Genomic DNA, 23,092 nt, shown 5'->3' on the forward strand with positions numbered 1-23,092 from the left:
TGATTAATTATATCTAAGTGTTATAACTCACATTGAACGTGGATAATCAAGCCATTTTATCCAATAAATTTTCTTAATGTTTGTTACCTTTGAAGATTACTCAGAAAAACTGTACCTACGTTTATCAACAGACAAAAATACTTTATTTTTATGTAACACAAAGATACAATTTATATTTTAAACAAATTATTTCTTTCGAAAGTAGAATTAACACTATTATATCCTTGTGTTTCATATTTTTGTTCAATAAATTTTTAATTCAAAATTAATTAAATTTCTAACTTTGTTGGTGCAAAATATTGCTAAAATAGGGTCTTTTAACTTTTCCGTAATAATCGGGTAAAAAATCTGTACCTAACAGGTAAACAAATTTATCAATAGAGAGAGTACCTTCATCTATCACCATTCAACGATGACTAAAAGCAGAGGTAGATATTAGGTAGGTACCTATGCTAAGGCGAAGTTTAAAAAAGCCTACTGTCAAAATTCAACGAAGTGGAAAAAATATTTATAACTGTAAACGTCTAATCATCAAAAAGGTGTTTCGTAAAAGAGATTAAATGCCACCTTGTAGTGGTTGCTGCACTTAATATTATAATACCTATAATCCGTTCGCCGGACTTAAGCAGGATTAGAGTAAGTTGTTCTTCGGCAATCCCATTTCATGTTTACATTTGTCACATGAGTATTTAAGTGTTGAGAAGTTATAATAATGTCATCAATATAAGTCATAAAATTATTTACAATGTTATTACCTACATCCAAATGGAAAACATTGGAAAAAGGGGAATGTAGAACCATTGGACGCCGCACAAATAAATTTCCACGTCTAAATATTAATAAGAACGGACATGGTCATGAAAATTTGGAAAAATAGATACTGACGGAATTCTTATACAGTAACTATTAAATTATAATTATTTTAAAATATGCTAACAACTTTATTGAATGATTACATAATTATTTTTCTTATCACCAAAGTTTTAAGGTCTTCCTTAGAGTCGACTTCATTTTATTTATTTTTTATTTTTAACATAAAATTATATTATTATTAACATGTGTATATGGAGACTACAATACAATCTAATTGTCAATTTTCCCACAATAGTGCGGTCTGACTACGGTGATTAAATTACATTTTAACGCAAAAACTGCAGTCTTTTGTCATTCAATTACTGGAAACCACTAAAACGATTTACACGCACGTCCTAGGATCCGGGCCCGCTAATAAGCAAGCTCTACTTATTATTCTACCACAAACGGGTGTTACTTTATAACATTGTCGGATTTTTTATCACCTCTGATAGTTAAAACTGCCGCATCAATGGTAATTTACATATTGTAAGAGCCTACATGATATTATCTTCGGTAGAAAAAATATTCAAATTAATTAATACGTAGAGTGACAAAGTAAACCTAACTCGTGTTATGTGATAGTGTATTGTGTGCTTACACTTTCTTTATAAATCACATAGACTGACTAGCTATGTTAGTTGTACAATTTTAAAATAAGTACTTCTTGCTTGTATGTATCTACATTTCAGGAAATGTCATGTACTCTGAAAGTTAAACATTTTAAAAGATTTTCAGAATTAAGTAGGTATTTTTATGATAGTTAGTACCTCACACTAACCTGATAATTATTGTTTTATTTTCCTCTCATAAAATTAGTAGTTCAAGTTGTAGGTAATTATTATTGAAATAATTGTAATAAATGATTTCATTTGATTTGTGTAGATTATGTTACACGTCCAATTCCGCGTAAAAGTTTTTCGTAATTTTAGGCACGCGCCCAATCATTTTTTCTTTTGTTATTCATTGTTTCGCAAACCATTGAATTAAAGACAAAAGAAACAAACACCCAACTTTTTTTGAGATTAAAGAGACGAAAATTCAGAAAAAATAATTATGACCCATTGGTTTTTGTCACAGGTATTGTTGTTTTATAATACCTTACTTTTTTCTTTATTGTTGTGGTTTACCACCTTGCTTTCTACTTTTGTGGTGGTCTTTTTTACTGTACTTACTTTCTGGCTAGATTAACTTTACAATAATGCAATTTAGCTATCGATAAATTTGGTTTGTGTAATAGATTATTTAATTATTTTTATCACAGTTTGGGCCCTATTTATTAGGGATGGATATATTCGTATTTATGTATTTCTGAAGTTGGTACTAAGCTCATGTATCTTTCATAACTTATACCATTAAATCGTTATTTGTGTGTAGATAGATACTGTTTGTTTCGTTTACTATTTTAGTAATAATACTTGTAAAGATTAAGCCAAGGGAGAACTCGATGTCTTATTTGTTGTGGTATATGGTACTATTTTTCTATGCATTATGAAATAACTTTTTAGAAAATGCATGAGGTTTTCATATAACGCCGTCTTTATACAAAATCTTAATTATAACTTTAGGCCTATTTTCAAATTACTATCCAGGCGAAGATCTACTGAAATCATGTTGTCATTAATGATAACTACCCAGAATCTGTAACTTTTTTCAGGGAAAATTACCATTGTATGTTATGTAGAGTTGATGTTTGGATGGTTATTTTGTTCTCAGTATATTTTGGTAGAGCTAAGGTACCTGCTTGTATCTTTTACCTAGTCTCTATTGTTATTAAAGTTATACACTTGAAAACTTTTTTAGAATTTCAAAGGAAAAGAATAGAATGGAAAAATTGATAGAGATTTCAGTTGGCATACAAAGTTATAATGGTAAATAAACCCAACTGGTCAACCAAATCTTTTGATCAATATACATAGCTTTCGAATACATAAATACACATAAAACAATAAACAAAAACAATAAATAACCTCCATATGTCCGCATCGTCAAGCACATACACAGTTCCACGCAACCATAGACAGAAAATGGTCCTCTCAGATATCACAGGACACTAACTTTTACCAATGTGGTGTTGGTGGAAGGGGGCATGGGCCCCCCGTCCTGAGGCAAGGAAACCCGCCACTTCGGCACCTCTACACGGCACTGCACTAGACACACCGCGGGCTCGCGCGCCGCACAACGCACCTACATGCGCGACGACTAAACGCGTACTGCCTAAAAAGCTGCAGTTTTCAAACGCCACCACGCGAATGACAGAGACGCAGATATATGTAGAGCGAGAACGCAAGCGAGACGGAAAGGGTAGCGCTCTCGATCGGGCGTGGCTCTACCGAGCAGCCACTAGCGACCGAGGGGTGGCGCCAGCGCTTGTTTTTTCTGCGTCTTTTTTCGTGCGTGTTTCTGTGCGGTAGTGGGATTTCATTTTGTGGGACACGTGCGGTGTTCGCAGTAAATTTAAATTGGCTTGCCGGTAGATCGGGTGGTAGCTGAACATAATTATAGAGCCTGGATTTTTCGGTTGCGTCTCTAGCTTGGCCGGGTGTCTTATTTTATGGTTTGGCTCGGCGAGGCTGTTTTGACTGGGGGCGTGTGCAGGCTATGTTTATGTAGACACTTGCCCGCCTTCGAGACGTACGTTATTCTTGGCTTTTCGTTTTCTTTATTGCCGTGATAATTCCGGTACTACTGCCGAGCTAGAATTTGCTTGCGTTTGTGGGTAGATAATTACTTTTATGAGTAACTCAGGAACGGTTTTATCATCTCGGTGTGCTTATCTTCACACAACGTTGTTATTTTATATGTCATACGTTAATTATTAATTTCTAGAGACGTTTTATTCAACACGAAACTTAAATTTCATTTGTTTGCTTACTTATTATACGATAACTACTGGTTTTGGTAGTGCCTAATACTGAAATGGAATTATGATACAGGTTCGTCATATTTTTTTCCTAATAAATATCTCGGTTTCTAAAAGTTAAACTAATCCCCTATAAACTGAAATATTATCTTTTTTTTCTATTCGTATTTACCTAAATAGGTAAGTATCATAATAGACCTGAAATTCTTGGAATAGCACAAAAACTCACGATAGACAGTGCCTGAAAATGTAGAGTCATCAAAGACGAAAATTGTGTTACTAAGTTATAATATTTTATACAAACTCTATGCACGAGTAAATAGCCACATTATATCTTTATCATAATCGTGATCACGAAATAATATACATATGTATATGTATACCTAATCGCATAACCATTAGAGGCACTACGAATATCTACTTCTCATAAACAAGACTAAAGATTAGGATGCTAATCGAGTGAGACGTACGAGATATTCAAATCTAATTAATTATACTTCCATAAACTTATTACAGACGACGAACCTAACGAATCAGAAATGAGATCCGTAAACGAACTAAAGTCGCTGACATAGCCCAACGGATTAGCAAGCTGAAGTGGCAATGGGCAGGGCACATTAGTACGCAAAACTGATGGTCGATGCGGCAGCAAGGTTCTGGAGTGGTGGTTGCGTACCTGAAAACGCAGCGTGGACGTCAGCAAGGCGCTGGACGCAGGCCGCTGCCAACCGGGCAACATGGAATGTGGCATTGGCAAAAACTTATTGAATACAAATATTTATTTAATCATTAATTAAAACTTCAACATTAACTTGCAAAAAGGAAATGTTTTTCTTTTCACAGGATAAAAGATCGCCAAAATTGTAGAGTCTCGAAAGAAAAGTACAAGTTTTACACTAAGTAGAACAAAATCCAACAATTTTGACGAATTCTCTGTTATTATCTCTACAAATAAATATTTGTGATGTATGATTAAATTAATATTTGTATTCAAATAGTTTAGGTAGTAGACAGGAATTTAATTCATGGGTAATAAGTACTAAAAAAGTATTTTCAGGAAAGTGCAAATCTAAAAAAGCTGAGGAGTTTGTATGTTTCGTTGAATACACTCAATTCAGGAACTAAGTTAGGCTGGTTCGAATTGAAAAAAATATTGTTGTGTTAGATAGTCCATTTATCAAGGAAGGCCAAATATGAGCGGAGTATCAATGAAAAATGTTAAAAAAACTGGAAAATTACTCAAACCATTTTCACGCGTACGAAGTCGCGGGTACCGACCTTATTATAATAATGGTCGCTATATAAGGACACCTACCGAATATAGCGACCTTTATTTCGACACAGCCAAAGAATAAAAAAACATTCGTCGAGTCTGCATAAAATTGATTGCTGTGTTAACATACCAAACAAATATTTGCCCCGGGCTAAAACGGTGACCAACGCATGAGAACTTTTGAACACAAACATCAACTAAGAACTTGAAACCATTAATTAAAAACATGATACGCCTCGTTCACAAGGAACAACATCTTTGATGACCGAAAACTAAGCTGAGGTAATTTACTCGTAGCTCGCATAACTGACGAAGTTTTCCATAAGTTTTTCAGACTGAAAACTATGCAAACACTATGGAAAACTGCGTCAGCTATGCCAAACTATCGTAGGGTGGANTGGAAGCAGCTTTTGCCGCCGAGTCTGCCTCTTCATTACCCTCGAATCCAGCGTGGGCTTTAATCCACGCGAATTCGACGGTGCATCCAGATGAACGGCCTTGATGAAGTAGCCGGTGGATTTTTACAGTGAAGCGGTTATAGCTGCTTCCATTTTGCAACTCAGTAAGACCAGACTTGCTGTCCGAGACTATGAGGACTTGTGAGAGCTTGTGGTCAATAATGTGTTTACAGGCCATTTCAATTGCTAGCATTTCCGCCTGGAATACTGAGCAGTCGCTGTGAAGCTTAAACTTCCTGGTTACTGAAGGTCGTGTATTGGTAGGGTCTTTAACAACAAATGCTGCTCCAACATTACCGTTAATCTTGCTTCCATCTGTAAATATGAGACGGGTACAATTGGCGCTCGCCTGAGTCAGATCGGTTGCGGATGTGATTTCCGCGAATTGTATACCAATCCTCTTAGACGGGTGGAGAAGTTTTGATGGAGGACAAGGACTCTCTAAAATAACGTCATGAGGCAAAAAGGAGGTGATTCCAGATAGTTTTGAGGTCTCGATATCAGCGACCATTGCGACCTTTGCGGGTAGCGGGGTCAATTGGGCGATAGATATTGCAGCGCCTGTACTGATGGTTCTAAAGCCTTGAATCATTTTTATTGCGAATAACCTTTGCATGGAGAGAAGACGCTGAGAGATGTACTTATTTTTAAGGGCAGGTTTTGACATATTTCTCATTTTGAAACTGTCAATGTGTCAGTTATACCAGGAGTTATTCTCGGATAAAAGTTTGGTCGAATCGGGCCTTAGCAGCTGGTGGTTACAGACCAAGAGCTACTTGGTCTGTAACCACCATTACGATCAAAGATAGCTATTTCTTAGTTTTTGCAATAATGACTGTAGGTAGAAGTCATAGAGTAGACTTCTTCTACCATGACATGTTGGTTGTGGCAACTCAAGGGTCAACCTTAAGAAACCGCCGTAGTCATCCGACTTGGTTCAATTCTTAACGTGCGAAGCACAGAACCATGTTTTTCTTTTTCAGGTTAATAATGAAATTCTTAGCTCTCAGCTTATAACCTATAACTTTTCACTATCATTCCAATAGACCACAATGGTGTTCAAAAAGGTCACCACCATTCGTCTCTACACTCATGTTCGCGATGGTTAATAAAAGTAGCTGAATTTCACTGACACTTATCCCCAATGGGATTCAAACTCGGTGGTTCACGTAATCGTTAGAAAGAAAGAAAAAAAAAGCTTATTTGGTAGGTACATAAACCATTCGCCATTCAGACTGATTGACTACGTAAGCGTGCAATATTGAACTGCAATGACTCTACATAAATTAATCAAATACCTATTATAATGTCACTTTATTAAACAGCCGTATACCTATAATCTACAAACAAGCCTGTCTGTGGTGTCAGGTAGTACTTAAGTTTTGAGGTAACCACAAACTATTTACAGGTAGACATAATATTTCGTCAACATTGGACTGGTCCAATCTAAGATCACAGACCACACAGATTTATATTGTAGCCAGACAAAAGCAAAATAAGACGTATACGAAATGAACAAGCTACGAAAGCCTTTCTAAAAATATCTACCTACCTAGTACGCAGATTGACTATTTACTACTTGATTTCAGCCATTAGGTGAGTTCTGTTAGTATTATTATAATAGGGAAAGACCAAAAAATATATCTGTCCGTCGCCAGCGACAACAATGTTAGTTAACACTGAGGTTAACACCTTTGTTGCGTTCTAGTAAGAGGTAAGATAGCCAGTTCTTCTGGTTGAGGATGCCGGGTAAAGCTCGCTTCCATTTTCGGCCTGATCATTGCTTTCCATCAGGTGAGATGAAAGGCCGAAAGATTACTCGTTGTGGTCAAAAAAAACTTTTAATATTCTACTTAACAAATTTTTTTTTATGCATAACAAGGCAGGTATTTTCAACAAAATGTAGAATCGGACAATAATGCCTTCTTTTGATGAGCTTTTTCAGGAAGATGTTTAAAATGTTTTGATTATTAAAAAGTAGGTGCATATTAGGTATTCACCAGTTCGATTCTTATACTTTTCCCGAACATTGTATCCCTTCAATCAAAGCATTAAACTTTTTACACTCTAAAAAATTTCATGAAAGATAATTCAATATTTTTTTCTAACTTCTATGGGTAACAAAGACTAACTGTAAACCAGCCATTGAAAGTACCTGAACTCGTATTTTCAGAATCAAACAAAAATTAAGTCAAACCTTTTTGAAAAACGCTTTTTTTTAAAACGCTGCATTTTAAAAGATTCACAAAGAGGCGGAGTTGCCCAAAGACCATTAGCATATTGAATAAGCTACAACCCTAGATAATAATCGATCGATTTGTTTTTTGTTACGGTTGTCTCGTAAATTATTGTTTTTGCATAATAATCAGTGTAATTACACCTGCCCAGGCCACTCGGGCATCGTTAGCGTGCTAGTTTTCACCAATATTTAACAACCAGTTAATACGTGCAAAATTAGCTAACTTTTTCCAACTAAGGCTGAGTTTCACCACTTAACTTTGACCGTAACTTTAACAATAACCGGTGTTTTTTGTATGGAGTTTGACAGATTTATTCGTTTGTCAAAGTTAAAGTAGGTACGATGGTGCAACCCAGCCTAAGTACATGTTTTAGCTCACAACTTAAAAAACAAAGTTTAGTATCTAGTAATTACTTAACGTTAATCAATATTTCAGCTAACATAAACATCTATTTTTGAAGAGCTCTATAGATTCAATTCTATCAAGAACTACAGTCAAGAACTATAGTTTTAGATATAAGTACCATAGATAGGAGAGGTTTGCAACAAAGGCATGAAAGTAACTCAAAAAGTTGTTACATACGTTATCACGACATTGCTCCCAAAACTAGTAGGCCAGTAAAGTCAGATTAAGACATGAAAATTAATCAAATCGGATATAATTCCTACAAAAGGTTTTATTGTTTTAATGGGTTCATTTGTTGCTCATTAAGACTATCCTAGGTTTTCGACTTCGACGGAGTTGTGCTTAAGTGGTAGGGCCCCCCGAAAGGGGCATTTTTGCGGTTTTACGGTTATACCGTGTAAAGGACTTGCAGTATCGAAAACTGATTTCCATGACGGTTGAAGGGCATTTAATCCTGCATTGAATAAGACGAAATTCATATTAAGTATTTTGGACAAACCGTTCTCATGCTTATCTTTGACAAAGTAGAAAACATACGCATCATCAATGTCCCTCTCCTCTACGTCCAATGGCTCGTCACCCACAGGCTCCCAAACCTTGAAAAGGGCCGCCTTAACAAGCGTATCCCTGTCAAGCCTCACGAGTTGGATTTGCCTATCCTTGTTCGTCCCAGCCGTTCCTTAACTACGGTTGCTGCACATCTTCCTTGCACTCTCTTGCTTGATCGACTCTGTGCTATCTACTGTGGCTGCGCCTCTCCTTGCACCCGCCTACACGACTGCGTTGCCTAGTCTTATACCTGGTCCAAGGTTCGAAACTTATCTTACATGGTCTTGAAAAAAGTCCCAAGTAATTAACATTTAAGTATTTTTTATACTTACTCTGCATGCACGCGTTTGGTGTGGTTGAAGTTTAAGTAGTCATACTAAATAATACCTACACGTACCTACTAAGAAAAACTAAACTGTGATCTTATTCTTAAGTCAGATTTTTATTTCATAAGTCAGATACGTGAGTTTGATTACAAAAATGAGACTTTTTGGAAATCCATGGGGGAGGCCTTTGTCCAGCAGTGGATGTCAGTGGACGTCACTCGGCTGAAACGAACTAAAACAAATTAGCGTTGAATACTCTTCTAGAGCTACCAATATAACACTACCATCATGCATGATAGAGTCAGTCAATAAGTAGCTAGGTCGGTACGTAACTAAGAGTAGGTACCTACCTACTCCTAGTTGCTACACAATACATGATCATTAAATCATTCTTGTCTTATAAAAACACCAGCTATCCAAAATATTATTTTAAAAACCTTCATTGTAAATTAAAAATACCAATAATTTTTTTTTATTTTTATTTTTGTTGCCGTTTATATTAAACAATGAGATTTTTTAATATTTAACTAATTTTAGATTTATAACCTTTAGTTACTCAAAAATTCAAGAGATCATTGAAAATTATATTTTTTTATCAAACGAATAAAAGCAGTTTGTTTGCCGGCTGCAACTGCACAAAATTACAAGGCAATATGCTGCCACCTATCGACGATGAGACGAATCTCTCGATTATACAAAGTATGAGTATACGCCATCTATTGTCGAGGTGTGCAAGACAAGAAAAGCACCACAAAACCAAATATTTGATGTTACTAACTTCCGCTAGATGACAGTAATCCGTAATTCGTTTGTTTTTCTTTATTCTAGTAGGTATATTGTCGTTATCTTTTTTGTGGGAGCAGTTATTAGCGTATAGACATAGTCCTTTCGTTTAATTTCTTATTGTTTGTTACTGTATCTCATGTTGATAAAAAATTTAATAAATAAATATTAGTACGATGGATAAAACTCTTAACTTTTATTCTACCTTAATAAAAAAAAACGCAAAACTTTTGGTATCACAAAATAATTATTTTATTGTTCATCACACACAATCGGCACACATGGTTCCATACAAAAAAATACACACTTTTTATTACTTAGTATTAATTTTCTTATAAAATTCATTTTATTTAAATAGAAAAATACATCCTTAACATTGTAAATATTTGGAATTCATATTACTTAGATGACAATTAGTTATTTTTAAGGCACCTATATCTAAAATAATTTAATTCCATATTGGCTTAACGAAAGGCAATTACGAGTATTTTAGGGAAATAATTCATTCATTCGATTTTGTTCATGCATCTCATACCAGCATTGCAAAATGTTAGCTCGTTGTACAATTTTTTCCTATTTGAAAAGGTGGGATGTGAACGAGATATATCTGGATAATTTTTTTTTTGGGTTAGTAGTAGTTTCGCACGATTTTCCTTCGCACGAATGTGCGAAACTACTACTAACCCAAAATTTTGCATGGCGTTCGACCATACATGTCTATAAACACAGTTTATGTTTATTCCCGTTTCGATTCTAGCCCAATCATTGTAAATCGTAAAATCCATAACTAAACCTTAATCTACGAATAACTTCATTCTGACAGATTATTTCAAAATTAGCAAAATTACAAATATAATTATCAGTCTGTAATACCAGGCCATGGTTATTAACAATAAAGAGCTTTTTGTCTCTAGCCCGAATTTTTGAGTCTAGAATCTAGACTAGACTAGACCTAGCTGGACTAGAATGTATCTAGACTCTAGATACATTCTACTCCAGCTAGGCACCGCTACGTCCAAGCCCCGGCGCTGTGCGTGCGCTGCGCGCGCGCTATCTCGTGTCGCAGGCGCCGCTCGCGCGCGCACGCCTCCCTGCGCGCCGCCTCACGGTCGCTAGCCGCCGCAGCCTGCTGCTGCTGCACTCGGAGGCTGTTGAGCTGGGACTGGAGAGACGCCATGGTGGATGGTAGATTTACTAGAGCGTCTTTTCTTAATACGGGCATGAGTTTCCATTGCCAGCCTCTTTATCAAAGGAGTTTCGTTTGTGATGCGTTGCAGGCTAGGTAGTTTCATGAATTTACTCGTTCTTTTCTTATACACTGATCCAAGTGCCCAGGGCCCCTAGTAGGTTAAAGACGGCCCTAAGGGGGAGTATCATATTCACTAGGTCGTCTTTTCTTGATACGGGCTTCAGTCTCCATGGTCATTCTCTTTCTCAAAGGAGTATCGTTTGCGATGCGATGCGGGCTAGGCAGTTATATGAATTTACTCGTTCTTCTCTTATTTACAGAATGTAAAAATACCATTTCTCTAAAGTCAAAAAGTTCATTGTAAAATTATTCTATATTGAAAAATACACAGTTTTACCTATAATAGTAGACCAATTGACAAAGGTGGCCAATTTACTAGGGTATCAAAGAGACCATGACCATGACCATAACCATGACCGTATACTAACACAGTATATAGTAGCTAAGAGTCTGAATTCTCACATCTATACACTCATTCTAGTCCAGTAAGGCGCCCGCTACGTCCAAGCCTCGGCGCTGTGCGTGCGCTGCGCGCGCGCTATCTCGTGTCGCAGGCGCCGCTCGCGCGCGCACGCCTCCCTGCGCGCTACCTCCCGCGTTATATTCACTAGGCAGTCTTTTCTTGATACAGGATTCAACCTCCATGGTCATTCTCTATCTCAAAGGAGTATCGTTTGCGATGTGATGCGGGCAGCGGGCTAGGCAGTTATATAAATTTACTCGTTCTTTTCTTATACGAGCGACGCCATGGTGTGGTGAAGTATGATAGACTTACTAAGGAGTCTTTTCTTAATACGGTCTTGAGTTTCCGTTGTCAGTCTCTCTCTCAAAGGAGTATCGTTTTCGATGTGATGCGGGTTAGGCAGTTTCGAGTTATACTGAGTAGACCAATTGACAAAGGTGGCCAACTTGATAGGGTGCCAAAGTGAGCATGACCATGACCATAACCATGACCATAACCATGACCATGACCGTATAGTAATACAGTCTATAGTAGCTAAGAGTCTGAATTCTCACGTCTATACACTTATTCTAGTCCAACTACCCGCTACGTCCAAGCCCCGGCGCTGTGTGTGCGCTGCGCGCGCGCTATCTCGTGTCGCAGGCGCCGCTCGCGCGCGCACGCCTCCCTGCGCGCCGTCTCACGCTCGCTAGCCGCCGCAGCCTGCTGCTGCTGCACTCGGAGGCTGTTTAGCTGGGATTGGAGAGACGCCATGGTGGAGTATTGTGGACTTACTAAGGAGTCTTTTCTTAATACAGGATTCAATCTACATGGTCATTCTCTTTCTCAAAGGAGTATCGTTTGCGATGTGATGCGGGTTAAGCAGTTTCGGGTTATAGTAGACCAATTGACAAAGGTTGAACCATGACTGTATAGTAACACAGTCTATAGTAGCTAAGAGTCTGAATTCTCCCCTCTATAAACTTATTCTAAAGCCTGGTCCGTGAGCACGTAGAATTTTGTCCAATGACCCCAAGCTACCCATCCTTATCGCTCGCGCGTAATTATATTGCTGTCGCGACTGTGCGACGCGCGCCCGCAGTGAGTGTGCGAGCTTGGGTTCATTGGACAAAATTCTACGTGCTCACGGACCAGGCTTTAACACTCCTCATTTTTTTCTTTCGACTTGAATCCTGTATTGCTCTCTCTCTCTCTCTCTGTCTTCTAGCAAGTACCCGCTACGTCCAAGCCTCGGCGCTGTGCGTGCGCTGCGCGCGCGCTATCTCGTGTCGCAGGCGCCGCTCGCGCGCGCACGCCTCCCTGCGCGCCGCCTCACGCTCGCTAGCCGCCGCGGCCTGCTGCTGCTGCACGCGCAGGCTGTTAAGCTGGGATTGGAGAGACGCCATGGTGGAGTATCATATTCACTAGGTCGTCTTTTCTTGATACGAGATTTAGCGCAGGCTGCCGAGCGCAGACTGGAGCGACGCTATGATGGATGGCAGATTTACTAGGGCGTCTTTTCTTACTACGGTCTTGAGTTTCCGTTGCCAGTCTCTTTCTCAGGAGTTTCGTTTGCGATGCGATGCAGGCTAGACAGTTTCATGAATTTACTCGTTCTTTTCTTATACGAGCGAGGCCATGGTGGAGTATGGTGGACTTACTAAGGTGTCTTTTCTTAATACGGTCTTGAGTTTCCGTTGCCAGTCTGTTTCTCAGGAGTTTCGTTTGCGATGCGATGCGAGCTAGACAGTTTCTTGAATTTACGCGTCTTTTTCTTATACAGAGAATAAAAATACATTTTATCTAAGATCAAAAAGTTCATTGTAAAAAAATACACAATTTTGCCTATAGTAGACCAATTGACTAAAGATGGCCAACTTGATAGGGTGCCAAAGAGACCATGACCATAACCATGACCATAACCATGATCATAACCATGACCATAACCATGACCATAACCATGACCATAACCATGACCATAACCATGACCATAACCATGACCATGACCATAACCATGACCATAACCGTATAGTACACAGAGACGGAATTCTCACGTCTATACACTCATTCCAGTCCAACTACCCGCTACGTCCAAGCCCCGGCGCTGTGCGTGCGCTGCGCGCGCGCTATCTCGTGTCGCAGGCGCCGCTCGCGCGCGCACGCCTCCCTGCGCGCCGCCTCACGGTCGCTAGCCGCCGCGGCCTGCTGCTGCTGCACTCGGAGGCTATTAAGCTGGGATTGGAGAGATGCCATGGTGGATGGTAGATTTACTAGAGCGTCTTTTCTTGATACGGGCTTCAGTATCCATGGTCATTCTCTTTCTCAAAGGAGTATCGTTTGCGATGCGATGCGGGCTAGACAGTTTCTTGAATTTACTCGTCTTTTCCTATACACAGTGTAAAAATACCATTTCTCTAAAGTCAAAAAGTTGCTGAGCTGGGATTGGAGAGATGCCATGGTGGAGTGTGGTGGACTTACTAAGGTGTCTTTCTTAATACGGGCTTGAGTTTCCGTTGCCAGTCTCTTTCTCGGGAGTATCGTTTGCGATGCGATGCGGGCTAGACAGTTTCTTGAATTTACTCGTCTTTTCCTATACACAGTGTAAAAATACCATTTCTCTAAAGTCAAAAAGTTCATTGTTAAATCATCCTATATTGAAAAATACAGTTTTACCTATAGTAGACCAATTGACAAAGGTGGTCAACTTGATAGGGTGCCAACTGTCAAAGTGACCATGACCATAACCGTGACCATGACCATAACCATGACCATAACAATGACCATAACCATGAAAGTCTGAATTCTCGCGTCTTTGTAGCTTAATTCTCTTCCAACTACCCGCTACGTCCAAGCCTCGGCGCTGTGCGTGCGCTGCGCGCGCGCTATCTCGTGTCGCAGGCGCCGCTCGCGCGCGCACGCCTCCCTGCGCGCCGCCTCACGGTCGCTAGCCGCCGCGGCCTGCTGCTGCTGCACTCGGAGGCTGTTTAGCTGGGATTGGAGCGATGCCATGGTGGAGTAGGTGGCGTTTTTCAGCTGGAATTAAAACAATACAATGAGGGCTATCGTTTTAGCGCTCACCAGTTAGCGCCACTGTAGAGTAAGGTCCTGTCACTTGCTAGTAGCGAAGACAGTGGCACCAACTGGTGAGCGCTAAAGTGGTAGGAGGACTATCGCATTTGCACTCATCAAGATGGCGCCACTGTAGAGTAAGGTCCTGTCAATCGCCAGGGGTGCCAACTGTTAAGTATAAAAACGATAGCCCTCATTATTGAGTTAATATAGTTTTTGCCTTCCTTTGCCGCGTGTGTCCTTTCCACATAGCACATTGTCACATTTTCCCCGAGTGAAATAGGCTATATCTTTCTAACACAGGTAGGTCAAAAATATATAGCCTATTTCACTCAGAAAAAAATGTGGTTTTCTACGGATGAAAGTATTTTAACTTTTCACCCACGCTTCAACATCGTTAAAGGCGTAAAACTACAAGTAGAAAACGTCGTAGTTTCAAGACCCACTTACAATCGTGACATCTCTATTCGAAATCTTTACGGAACGAAGAAACTTCGAATGTCACGTTTCTTGTATTGTCTGTCTAAGCCCTATGAAGTAGTATATTTGATCATGTTAAATTATTGAAACAGCAAAGGAAAATTACCATTTTTAAGAATCACTAAACCACGAGTATACCAACCTGAGTCTCCCTTTCCCTAGACCGTACTTCCTGGTGGAAGCCGTCCATGTCTTCGAGAATTTTCTCTCGTTCCAGAACGTTCTCCTTCTGCTGCTGTCGGTTCGCTTCTATCTTCTCTTCCAGCTGTCTTCTCAGTGTCGATATCACCTCGTTCATGAGTATCGATCGTGCATCTCTTTCTTTGGCCCACAGCTGTAAACATTAATATTTAATAATAGTACTCCATTAGAAAACATTGTCAAACGTTGAGATTAGTATGGTTAGTAGTATGGTTTTGATGCCCCTTTGCACGTGGGTGTAGTTGAAATATCTCTAAAAAATACTACAACAGTGTCGCTATTGTTTCACAGACCACTTTCACACAATTTTCTTTTTAACATCAGTGTGCTTACCATGAGTTTACGTTAGGTGTGCTCGCTAGCGACTGCGTAAAAAATGACATCAAATGTATGAAAGACCAGCTTTCCGCCCGCAGCTTCGCGCGCGTGGGCCCCTGAACCCTATGTTATTCCAAAATAAAATTTAGCCTATGTTACTCGTGGATAATCATAATGTAGCTTTCGAATGGTGAAAGAATTCTTTAAATCGGCCCAGTACTTTTTGAGCCTATTCATTACAAACATACAAAAATAGGCACAAATCTTTCCTCTTTATAATATTAGTATAGATTGTACAGCGCCCCTAGCGGCTACTTTCAAGAACTAAAATCTTTATAGATTTTTTCGACGCACTCGCTATCGAGTACACCTAACGTAAATTCATGGTAAGCACACTGTTTAAAACCTACAAAACAAATGAATAATGNAAATAATTATAATGAATACAAATTAAAACTTACCTTATCTTGTTTCTCGTTTATCTGCCTCGCTTCGCCGTCGTACATAGCCTCGATGTTCTTCTGTCTTTGTCTCTCCTTATCCTTGTACTCTTCTAACTCGCGTAGCGCCGTATCAAGTACTCTTTTATAGCTGGCCGACTTTTCTTGTTCTTTTCCTAGATCCTGAAAAAAAAGTTCTTGTAAGATAGAAAATTTAATAAACAAAAACAACAACATAAATGTGACTCCTTTTAGTTATGGAATCGTAAAATTATGGCTGTACCTATATTCAAAGTTAGACCCCCTTGGGCCTTATTACAAAAAGTTAATCTCTAGTTTAAACTGACATTTATTTAGTATGTAAATGTCATTTTAAACCCGTGTTTAATAAAATAAGGCCCAGAACATTCGACCAAATAAAATAGTTCTAAAGAGTACCTTTACAACAGCTCTTCTTATCTTCGCCAGCATATCCAAATCCAACTCAATCTCCTTCAGCACAGAGATCACCTTCCTCTTCAACTTATACTTGTGCAGGCCCATGTTCACGATATTTGCGTCTCTTTCCGCCACCAGTCTCGCGTGTTCTTTTTCTCTTTCACTCGATATGAACTGTAGCTCGTCTAGTATCATCTTCTCTCTCTCTTCTGCTTTTCTTAGTTTATTAACGATCGACTCTTTTTCTGAAAACTCAGCTATTTGCCCTTCGAGACCTTCGCGAAGCTCCTGGAAAATATAAAATGTATTTCTATAAACATAGGAACATAGGGCATATGATTTGTATAAGAACCGGTTGGCGCCTTCCTACTACCTTTTTGTGAGGTCGTCTGTCCACCTTCATCTACATCGTTTACTAAGGATCAAATATGCCGAAAATTTCGAACACCAACTAAGATGACTAAAAACCAAGGAGATATTTTACTCATCAACATCTTTCAGCCATAGGACGTCCACTGCTGAAAATAGGCCTCCCCCAATGATTTCCATTTCAGCCACAAGACGTCCAATGCTGAACATAGGCCTCCCCCAGTGAACATATCGCACGGTTGGTAGCGGTCTGCATATTTTACTAAATATACGACACCAGCTATGTTACGAAATTACATCCCGACGTGATCACGCACAATTTATATCAATTTATATTCTAACATAGTTTTAGTTCATCATCATTGTGGGATATGATGCTCAACCACAATAAGGAAGCTAGGTGTTAGTGCTTCCTTCCGAGCGGGTGTTGTGCTCGGGGACCAAGGTCCGATTTACACCATCTTGGTTTGTCTATATGTACTTGGCAGGGTAGAAAACTCCGTCACCGCGATGCAGGTTTGTATGAGCGGCGGAGTGTGCCATAGTGCAGTCGTAACAGCGCCATCTGTTGGTACACGTTTGTAGTGGCGCATCGTAGATGTCGCCACAATCATCAATAATCATCTTATTCTTTGATATATGTTTTGACTCATGCCTTTTCTACTTCCCTATTCTTTAAATATACCTATTCCCTTACCCTCATTTGGCGCTCCTTGTCCCTCAGCCTGTCTTCTTCTATCTGTATCTGGCGGCGCAGAGCCTCGTCTCTCTCTTGCAAAATCTTTATGTTTTCTTCCTCTTCTTTTTTCTTTTTCATTTCTTTTTCTACGATTTGCTCCAACCTTTAAATGAAGAAGGAATGCCTTTTACTCTATTCGAATAATAAATGTCTTCTGGACTGAATGATAGATAGACTTGGCTACATGTAAAAATACATTTTTTTTGAGCAGATTTAAGTCAATAAAACATAAACTTAAACAAAGATATGGCGCAGGCTAATTTTATCAACTTATAAAAAAATCAATTGATTCAGATAGTAATTAAAAGGAGTAAGCGCAGGTTCAATTCCCACCCGGGCCAACCGACTTTTTTAAGTTTCATCAAATTTATGAGAGATACATCTCTTATAATAAAAAAATCCTAATAACAAAGGATGTGTCCTTTTATAAGTTGACGGAACAGTTATAGTGACCGCGGTAACGTGTGGGTGTCGAGGTGAGCGTGGGCGCTCGTTAATCTTGCAAACGCCGACCTTAGTAAATTAGAGCAGGCATTGCACTGCTTACAAACATTATACTGAGATTTAAGAACAAAATAATACCTATTTTTTTTAAAACTATTATATTATAAAAGCAATCAGACTTCTCTTCCAGTCAACATTCGGTTCAACCAGAAATTACTGGTGGTACATGATTTTTAATTCTTTTAACGTAATTTTTTCAGAACTTTTTAATTTTTATGCCATGTCTTTGATATCTTTTAGTAGCAGTTCAGTACGCAATTTGTAGCTTTGGCTAATTTTACAACACTAAATATCTTTCTGATGGAGTTTTACATAAAAAAGATATACAATCTTAGAAAAGTACATAAAAATAGCACAAAAAATTTAAGATAAATAAATCGCTCTTGAAATCCTACCATGCAGACTTGCACTTCCCAGCAGCAATGTATGAGCTGGCAGCTCTCAGCTCCGGTTGCCTCAATCGCCACGCGTGGTGCAGTCTCAGCTCAGCCTCGTGCCTTCTGAGCTGCTCTTCCTTCGCCATGATGCCTTGGTTGATCTCTTGCAGAGTGGAGGTGGGTATTTTGTTGAGGTAGGAACTGGAAATGTTTCAGAAGTTGATCATAGAATGTGTTGGATAATCATTATAAGCTTACTGTAGCTTAAGCCATTGCCATTTTAATCTGATTTAAGAAAAACAAAAACCTATGTATTAGTTTTTTGTTATGCTAACGTTAAGTGTATCGAAATACTCACATTAAAATGTTTGTTAATCTGGCAAAATGTTTTTTTCATTACTTATTGAATTTTTCAAATCCATAAAAATATATGTTAAATAAATATGTTTAACAAGAAAATAATTAATTATGAATGTCTTATTTACTTACCCATTTTTATAGTATTTAGGTTGTGCACCCAGTGTCTTCAACTCTTGCTGATATTGCATGTTTTCTTGAAACAACATCAGCTCCAGTTTTTTGCGGCGTTCTTCTAATTGACTGCATAAGAAAGAAAATATTAATGTTTCCTTTTTTCTCCCAACAGGGTATCAATAAAAAATAAACGTCATCAACTTACGCAGCTCGTATTTTCCTTTCACTCAGTTCCACTGCCTCTTTGTTCGCTTTCTCATAGTACCCTTCTGTCGTCCACTGCTCATGGTGCCGTGACTTATTTGTATTGGCCTCAAAGTAGTTTGCAATCTGTAAATTAAAATTAACGGTAAAAGAAGACATTATAACTATCAGATTTTCCAGGTCTGGTTGAAAAATACTTTTCAATTCTTCCTACCTTCTTGGAAATAAAACAAATTACTGTTGTCAAAACCCAAATAAGCTTCTGGACTATTTATGCACAATCTTCTATATAAATAAAAATGAATTGATGTTCGTTAGTCTGATTAAAACTCGAGAACGGCTGGGCCGATTGAGTTGATTTTGGTTTTAAATTGTTTGTCGTAGTCCAGGGTAGGTTTAAATGGTGAGCAAATACGCGCGCTATATTGTTTTTCTGTGACAGACAAAATTCCACGGGGGCGAAGCCGCGGGCGGAAAGCTAGTACAAAATAAATGTAACATGTGGAACTTAGTGCGCAGACCACTAATTTAAAATTTTGAAATTGTGTCATCTTATGGCAATAAATACTTTTAACGTTACTTTTACTTTTCTATTCTTGAACTTTAAACGTTAAATTTTGGAGTTTTGGGCCAACGTGGTTTGTTATCGACACGACAAGAAGAACAATAAGTTAAATTACTAACCTTCTTTAATTCTTCTGCCTTTCGAAGCTCGTTATCACGGCGTTGTGCTGCCAGTGCAGCTAACTGCCACTGTGGCCGAACCACCGGTCTTGACATTTTCTGAAATTTTAAGTTTCTATTAGAATCTTACACTTTGTGAAACATTAAGACTGAAATTGAGGTATGCAATATTTAACAAAATCACTGTTTGTTATTCAATTGGTAAAACAAAGCTAAAGCAATGTTAAATACTGATTCAAAGTTGGGTACCAACTGCAGTTAGAGATACCAAGTTCTTAACTTGACAAAGCACATTGGAACAGTTATGAACAATACCTTTCCAGCGAAAGGTGACACACAAGATGGTCAAGAAACTCAACAAAAGTTTAGTGACTCACTTGTGAGATCAATACACCTAGACTTCCTCGTTGCTAAACAGACTGCTCGGGTTATCCAACGCTCCAACCGTGGGTGTCGGTAATGGTAATTGAAACATACGAGGTCAGACACATTACGTCTTGCTCAGTTCATTTCCTAAATAAGTTTTATGGGCCGCGGTCACGCATTTAAATTGGAAATAACGTCGCGGTCGCGTGAAACTGACTTGCGAAAAACAACAAACATACGTCAAACTGACAGTTGCTAGGCAACCACGTTTCGTTTCGAGAAATCTTTTATGAAACCTTTATTAATTATTCTAAAAAACTTAACTTTTTTAAATTATAAAATTAAATGCCTTGAGCACTGTCATGATTTAGAAATTAAAAAAAAACATTTTTAGTGCATAATATTGCCGCTAGATGGCATTATATTACTGCTTTTTTAAGCATTAAGAATTACTTTAATTAAACCTTTACTTTTCCAGTAGATGGCGTTAATACCTGAAAATTAAATTGCATGAATTTGTTATTTTTTACTAAAATCCTAAGCTATTTTTAATTTTTCACAAGCAGATTCATTATTAATATGCAGTATGATGCACACAGGTGAAACCGTTCTTAACCCCTAACTAAAAGCTGGTCCAAATAATTTATGAAAGCGCCGAACAGGTAGATAGTGTAACAGGTAGAGCAGATTTCTACTAATCTGCACATTGCCCTTGTGGTAAAATATATTATGACCTGAGCGAAGGTAACCATTATTCTAAAAAAAAACACAAAAAATACGTCTTAAGAACTTTTTGAATTAGAAACACTTACAGGGGTAGGTAAGGCCTTTGCGGCGAAAAGGCTTACTTTACTCTACTTTACTTTGATAACAAGTAAAGAAATATGTAATAGATTCCGTAAAGCAAAAATAGTTTGCATAATACTAACTACGTAACTACATTTTACAGCAATAAAGCTTAAGTAAAATGTACATTAGCTTTTAATAGCTTTCGCAAAACAACCACGCCAAAGGCGCTCTTTAGCACTTAGAAAGCTCAATAGGTAACGATGCAGCTTCCAAAGTGCTTTAAGCTCTTCATTGAGGGCCCGTAAGCTCCGTACGGCCTTCAACGTGATAGCGGGTCACATTCCGGCGCGAGCGAGACGAAATGATATCTTCTGTCTCTACTGAACGTAAATGGCGGATATAGTATGGTGTTGCCAGTTTTAAGGCTGTTGGAAGACTTTAGTAGAATGTAGAGTTCTGAAAGTTTATTGTTACTTCAATTTTGTACTTGCAAAAGATCTTTAGGTCTAGGAACTGAAATCGATACTGTATTAGATATAAATAAGTGATCTTAACAGCTTTCTACTCCTATTTAATGTAGATGAAAGTAAGTAAAAAGAAATGTTTCAGTTTTGTTTAACGTATCCTCCTACTCTCTCAATATTTGAAAAAAAAAAATAACCTACCTAAGTTCTGAAACTATGTAAGTCTTGTAAGTACATAAACATTCATGTGATTAACCAAGTATCTATCGTATCAATTATGAATGAAAGCAATTAATACTTATTTCAAACTCTACAATATTCAACCGATACAAACTTTTCGTAAATGAGAAATGGACTACAATGCTAATGTTTTAACTGAAATATAGCTATACAAATATTTTATTGTTGTACACACGCGTAATATTTATAACATACAAAACGCTCGCTCGAAGTTATCACAAAATACCAAAGTTCTCTCAGTATTTTTTTACCAAGCGCTCGCTCTGGAGGCTCGATAAGGCTTCGTGGAAATAAGAGGTTGCCTAAACTGGCAGCACCGCGCCCGCCGGTCAGTCGGCTCGGACCTGCGCAAGCGCAAGTCGCGAACGAAACGCGACGCGATATCTCACAAACCAAACGATTACATACAACAAACAACTAAAATCCCTCCAAAACAACACACAGTGAACCAAAACAGTGAAATATAAGTGCTAGAGAAGCAACGACAGTGATGCAAAAGTAGCGCCTCCAAAATGTGCATGTAAAGTGGTGTACGATTGATATTTTTTGTTTGTCCGCCTGTGTAATAACCGTGGTCCGAAGCAAGAAATGGTTTTATAATTGGTCTAAATCAAAGGCAGCGATGGTAAGTTACACCGGGCTCCCCCGAACTGAAGAACATAAAACCTTTTCTGTGTGCGTGAGATCTCATGCGCATACGCCAGAGAAATGCTTTCTTATCCTTATGCTTTATGCGGTTTTTACGAGTTCAAATAAATCCGTCGTTCGGTTTTTAACTCGATTTATATTTGAACTGGTTAATTGGAAAGACTCCGATTTCAGGAGTCGAGAATAACAGTCGTTGGATCGCGGACTAGAAAGTTGTTTTGATGGGCTGCGTTGGTTATGTGAATGTACTATAAGAGCTTTGCGCTTGTAGATGTAACTATGTGGATTCAAGCTTAAAGTCCGCATTTATACCTATATCAATCAAGCACTTGCTTTAGATGAAAATGGACCTGTATATCAACTCTGCAATATCAAATAACAAATTGCCTATTCAATAACGAAAGTCATGGCTGAATTGTTAATGATTTCTATTAAAGAATACTCACAATAAGCTCTGTAAAAGTAGATTTTGACTGATAGTTCATTGAATGCGCGAGCGCAGATCTGCCTCGCTAACAAAAGACATCAACGCGTCAATTCTTTTTTAGAATAGTATTGTTTTTATCAACCAAGCATTCGTGCGCACAGTAATTGCAATTTCACTCAAGACCAAACTATTTTTGCACAAAATAACAAGTCTAGCATTATCAAGTAATATATTTATACATCGTCCAATTCGTAATAATTTACACATATTAAACGTAATTGATACGTCCAAAATAGAAGCGCACGAGTAATACTTACATAAAGTCCAAGTATTTTCTCTTAACATTAGTATTTATTACAGAAGAAAAACGTGAATCTTGTACCTAGAGGGTATAATTTAGTTTTTATTGAAACATCCTCTT

The 23,092-nt window shown here is 38.2% G+C and overlaps 3 protein-coding genes across 6 annotated transcripts in view; 1 reads left to right on the plus strand and 2 right to left on the minus strand.

The window, feature by feature from the left end:
- The window catches only part of Lim1 (LIM homeobox 1), an 81,268-nt gene extending 77,991 nt beyond the window's left edge, over nucleotides 1–3,277 (minus strand). The window contains 4 exon segments of the mRNA XM_028320232.1: nucleotides 2,911–2,988; nucleotides 2,991–3,041; nucleotides 3,044–3,235; nucleotides 3,238–3,277. Of these exon segments, the coding sequence (XP_028176033.1) occupies nucleotides 2,911–2,988; nucleotides 2,991–3,041; nucleotides 3,044–3,235; nucleotides 3,238–3,277 (361 nt within the window).
- A 9,272-nt stretch (nucleotides 3,278–12,549) lies between these two features.
- Nucleotides 12,550–20,319, minus strand: LOC114364214 (trichoplein keratin filament-binding protein). Of its 4 annotated transcripts, XM_028320238.1 has the most exons (11): nucleotides 20,115–20,319; nucleotides 19,738–19,836; nucleotides 19,055–19,179; nucleotides 18,865–18,975; nucleotides 18,394–18,576; nucleotides 17,453–17,597; nucleotides 16,387–16,674; nucleotides 15,970–16,131; nucleotides 15,132–15,323; nucleotides 14,294–14,473; nucleotides 12,550–12,690 (listed from the first exon to the last, which is right to left on the minus strand). In XM_028320238.1, exons 2-11 carry the CDS (start codon nucleotides 19,831–19,833, stop codon nucleotides 12,679–12,681), a joined length of 1,494 nt encoding a protein of 497 aa, XP_028176039.1. In that variant the 5' UTR covers nucleotides 19,834–19,836; nucleotides 20,115–20,319; the 3' UTR covers nucleotides 12,550–12,678. The 4 variants fall into 4 exon arrangements, with proteins under 4 accessions (XP_028176039.1, XP_028176036.1, XP_028176037.1 ...); XM_028320235.1 differs by lacking the exon at nucleotides 12,550–12,690 and having other exon boundaries at nucleotides 13,982–14,473; XM_028320236.1 differs by lacking the exon at nucleotides 12,550–12,690 and having other exon boundaries at nucleotides 14,282–14,473; nucleotides 20,053–20,319.
- A 1,591-nt stretch (nucleotides 20,320–21,910) lies between these two features.
- LOC114364196 (tetratricopeptide repeat protein 28) overlaps nucleotides 21,911–23,092 on the plus strand; it is an 81,383-nt gene continuing 80,201 nt past the window's right edge. The window contains exon 1 of the mRNA XM_028320217.1: nucleotides 21,911–22,221. The gene's annotated coding sequence lies outside the window, so the exon portion shown is untranslated. The remainder of the gene's footprint in view (nucleotides 22,222–23,092) is intronic.

Source organism: Ostrinia furnacalis, unplaced genomic scaffold (genome assembly GCF_004193835.3).
Source record: "Ostrinia furnacalis isolate ACB-3 unplaced genomic scaffold, ASM419383v2 OfSCF7365, whole genome shotgun sequence".
Lineage (NCBI taxonomy): Eukaryota > Metazoa > Arthropoda > Insecta > Lepidoptera > Crambidae > Ostrinia > Ostrinia furnacalis.

Excerpts from the sequence above, each read along its gene's own strand:
- LOC114364214 (XM_028320238.1), bottom strand. The coding sequence starts at position 19,833 with ATGTCAAGACCGGTGGTTCGGCCACAGTGGCAGTTAGCTGCACTGGCA. Across the intron at positions 18,976-19,054 it reads GAAAGGAAAATACGAGCTGC|TCAATTAGAAGAACGCCGCA; the intron begins GTAAGTTGATGA and ends TTTCTTATGCAG. Across the intron at positions 16,132-16,386 it reads TAAGAAGAGCTGTTGTAAAG|GATCTAGGAAAAGAACAAGA; the intron begins GTACTCTTTAGA and ends CTTTTTTTTCAG.